Genomic DNA, 4,285 nt, shown 5'->3' on the forward strand with positions numbered 1-4,285 from the left:
TCAGTGATTTAGAGTTACTGGCTAAATTCTCCCCAGGGATGGGGCGTACTCACAGCTGTGCTAGGAAATTAAACGATTAAATCGGCAAATAACGTCATTGACATGGAATCAATAATTCCAGGCCAGGCCTCAAAATCATCTGGAAAAATTCAAGAGTATTCTTCTCCTAAAATAAGGTCAACAAGGCAAACCGGGGGGTAGCAACAGGTGTATGAAATGGGTCCAATGGTGTATTTATAGGACCATTGACGGATAGAGGAAACATCCTACTTTGTCCTTGTAGAAGACCCTGGCTATTTCAGTTAGAATACTGCATTCCGTTTTAGTCTCTCTACATGACGGGCGATACTGAGGCTTTGGAAAGGCTGCAGTGACGGGGCACTGGCCTGATTTCTTGTCTAAAAATTGTTTATTGTTAAGATTGGACATAAGAGCTGGGACTCTATGGGAGTGGAGACTTCAGGGGTGATCAGAACCAGGTTTAGGAGATGACAATGTTGCAGCTGATCATTGAATCAGTTCAGGAGGAAACAGCTGGATGCAGCGAGATCTGGGATCACAGGACAGTGAAGCTCGGAAGCTCGGATGCTGCCTCAGGCAATGGATGCTGACTCGCTGAATTCCGTTGCGCATGAGCCGGAGCGGTTTCTGGTTGGAGAGGAGGTGACCTTGTACAAGGAGAGGCACGGTGTAGAATGATCAGGGCTGGGGTGGCTCTTTCAGCAAAGTTTTGATCACCTACATGGGAGAGGAATTTCCCAAATTTCTCTCTACCCAACAATTATGTCTGGGAGGTTTTGATCGTTTCTCCCCCTTTTCCAGAAGATCATAATTTTTGGGTTGGGAGTCTTTATTGTGATACCCAAGGTTCGCAAATTACATGGGACAGGTTGGATGGATCAGAGAGACCTGTCTGTAACTGCTGACATCTGTGTCCTATGTGCATATGTTGTATATTCACATATCATAAAACCCAAGGCCGTTCGAGAGTGAGAAGTGGACAGTTGGTGTTTCTGCACTGAAATAGTGGAGCAGCCTTCAACACAGGGCCAAGGTTTCAGGGTAGGAGACCCCACGGGCTCTCTCCCCCTGCGGCACACACTGGATTTCCTGCTGAATCCCACTGAAATGGCTAAACCTTAAACCCAGCCCTCGATCCAGACTATCGATAGAATCTACAGTGCAGAAGGAGGCCATTTGGCCCATCGAGTCTGCACCGGCCCTTGGAAAGAGCACCCTACTTAAGCCCACACCTCCACCCTCTCCCCGTAACCCCACCTACCTTTTGGATACTAAGGGCAATTTAGTGTGGCCCTGGAGCTGTGAGGCAGCAGTGCTAATCACTGTGCCACAGCGGATCATGCACAGAGCGCCCAATGCCCAGGGCACCCCATGCCCAGGGGGTTTTGTCACCATATATTTGTGATATTGGGTGAAGTTTGAAGTTAGTCAGCTGGACAATCAAATCAATCTCATTTACAAACTCGTATTCAGAGCAGGCAGTCTCTCTCCTCATGTTTTGACGACGTTCCCAAATCAAAACTGATGAAGACAGGAATCCAACCCAGTCCCTCAGAGATACATCAAAATCAAGGAGCGGGGACACACCCACCCACACACAGAGCCGGTGGGGATACACACACTGTGTTGGGGGAGGTATTGGGGGGGCTGTTACGGTGGGTGTTGGAAGGATGTTGGGGGGAGGATTTTGGGGCGGGGGAGGATGTTGGGGGGGTTATGGGGGAGGATGTCGGGGGGGGGGTTGATGGGAGGTATTGGGGGTGTTGAAGAGGGTGGGGAGATATGGAGGGGGTGGTTGGGGGGCTGTGGAGGGGAGGGTGTTGAGGAGGGTGGGGTGTTGGGGTGGGAGGGTTATGGGGGGATGTTTTTTGGGGGGTTATGGGTGGGGGAGGTTTGGGGTTATGGGGGGGGGTGTTGGGGAGGCTGTGTGTTGGGGGGGTTTGAGGGGGGTTATGGGTGGGGGAGGGGGGTTGGTGTTGCGGGAGGGGGAGGGGGGTGTTTGGTTATGGGAGGGGGGTGTTTTTTTTGGGGGGGTTATGGGTGGGGAGGTTTGGGGTTATGGAGGGTGGGGTTATGGGGGGGTTCTGGGTGGGGGAGGGGGGGTGTTGAGGGGGGTTCTGGGTGGGGGGTGTTGAGGGGGGTTCTGGGTGGGGGAGGGGGGGTGTTGAGAGGGGTTCTGGGTGGGGGAGGGGGGTGTTGAGGGGGGTTCTGGGTGGGGGAGGGGGGGTATTGAGGGGGTTCTGGGTGGAGGAGGGGGTGTTGAGGGGGGTTCTGGGTGGGGGAGGGGGTGTTGAGGGGGGTTCTGGGTGGGGGAGGGGGGTGTTGAGGGGGGTTCTGGGTGGGGGAGGGGGTGTTGAGGGGGGTTCTGGGTGGGGGAGGGGGGTGTTGAGGGGGGTTCTGGGTGGGGGAGGGGGGTGTTGAGAGGGGTTCTGGGTGGGGGAGGGGGGTGTTGAGGGGGGTTCTGGGTGGGGGAGGGGGGTGTTGAGGGGGGTTCTGGGTGGGGGAGGGGGGTGTTGAGGGGGGTTCTGGGTGGGGGAGGGGGGTGTTGAGGGGGGTTCTGGGTGGGGGAGGGGGGTGTTGAGGGGTGTTCTGGGTGGGGGAGGGGGGTGTTGAGAGCGGTTCTGGGTGGGGGAGGGGGGTGTTCTGGGTGGGGGAGGGGGGTTGGTGTTGCGGGAGGGAGGGGTTTGGTTATGGGGGGATGTTTTGGGGGTGGGGTTTGAGGGGGGGTCTCACCGGCTCAGGTTCCGCAGCAGCGGCTCCGCGCGGATCATCGGCCCCCAGCCGGTCACCGGGGCAACAGCGCTACCAATCCACCGCCGAGCGATCGGCCCCCAGACCGGAGCAATCCATTCTCAGGCCGTAACAATCAACCGCCGGGAGATCGAGCAGCGACCAGACACGAAGCATCCACTCTGCAGCCTGGCGGGCGTGTCTGCGGGGGCTGCCAACCCTCCCGGACTCCGCTCTTTCAGCATCTCAAAACATTGGAAACAAGAGTCTGTTTGCCTGGGAGCTCAGCACCATGCTGCTGAGTAACACATTGCTGGCGTGGAAAGGCCGGGCCACTCCAGCAGGAGGGGGCGGGGGCAAAATCATCAATGAACCCCCCGGAATACAGGGAACCACAGTTGGCAACCCCAATGCCAGCCCCACCGTGGGGAAGAACTGCTTCTTTCGCACCATTGGCTCCGACCCACTTTCACATCTGTCACCCCCCCGACAGACAACTGGCATGTTACAACCTTGACCACACCAGAAATACTTCATTGACTGTAAAGAGCTTCTGAAATTAAAAGTTATTTCTTTCAATCGAAAGATTGTGGGACTTGAGCCCCATAAAGCGCAGCACTGACTTTCAGATCAGGCAAACAGCCCCCTCACCCACTTCAGGTGGATGCAAAAGATCCCATGGTTGGTATTTCAGAAAATCAAGGGTTATGTGGAGCAGGTGGTAAAGTGGGAGTTGAAACTCAAGGTTGGAAATGAGCCTATATGAGACTGGTGGACCAGGCTGTATAGTCTACCCCTGATCCTATCTTGTGTTCTTGTGTTTTGACTAGCACTCAATCCCACATTGGCAGTGGCAGCAGTGTGTGCTATATACAAGATGCACTGCCAATGCTTCGACAGCACCTACCACATTGGCATCTAGAAGGACAAGGGCTGCATCGTACATGGGACATGGTCAGCACCATGCAAGTTCCTCTCCAGATCATACACCATCTTGACTTGCAACTTTATTGCCTTTCCTTTGCTGTTGAGTCAAAATCCTGGAACTCCCTCCCAAACAGCACGGTGGGCATCCCAAAACCAAATAGACTGGAACGGCTCAAAGAAGTGGCTCACCCCCTTCTCATGGGCGGCACAGTGGCTAGCACTGTTGCTTCACAGCACCAGGGTCCAAAGTTCAATTCCAGGCTTGGGTCACTGTCCGTGCGGAGTCTGCACGTTCTCCCCATGCCTGCGTGGGTTTCCTCCGGGTGCTCCGGTTTCCTCCCACAAGTCCCGAAAGACGTGCTGTTAGGTGAATTGGACATTCAGAATTCTCTCTGTGTACCCGAACAGGCGCCAGAATGTGGCAACTAGGGGATTTTCACAGTAACGTCATTGCAGTGTTAATGTCAGCCTGCCTGGACACTAATTAAGATTATTATTATCAAGGCAATCAGGGATGGGCAGTAACTGGTGGCCTTCACTGCGACACACATCCCAGGAATGAATTAAAAAATTCACAATACAACAACGAACATGAACTCCACAGAAA

At 54.6% G+C, this 4,285-nt stretch overlaps 1 protein-coding gene across 2 annotated transcripts in view; it reads right to left on the minus strand.

Annotated features, from left to right (window-relative positions):
* The window catches only part of LOC140406317 (T-cell activation inhibitor, mitochondrial-like), a 53,621-nt gene extending 50,548 nt beyond the window's left edge, over positions 1–3,073 (minus strand). Inside the window, exon 1 of one of the 2 annotated variants that reach the window (XM_072494433.1) lies at positions 2,755–3,073. In XM_072494433.1, coding sequence (XP_072350534.1) covers positions 2,755–2,792 — 38 coding nt within the window. In that variant the 5' untranslated portion in view covers positions 2,793–3,073. The remainder of the gene's footprint in view (positions 1–2,754) is intronic. The other variant, XM_072494432.1, reaches the window with a different exon arrangement.
* Positions 3,074–4,285: the final 1,212 nt, after the last annotated feature.

This window comes from Scyliorhinus torazame, unplaced genomic scaffold (genome assembly GCF_047496885.1).
Source record: "Scyliorhinus torazame isolate Kashiwa2021f unplaced genomic scaffold, sScyTor2.1 scaffold_467, whole genome shotgun sequence".
NCBI lineage: Eukaryota > Metazoa > Chordata > Chondrichthyes > Carcharhiniformes > Scyliorhinidae > Scyliorhinus > Scyliorhinus torazame.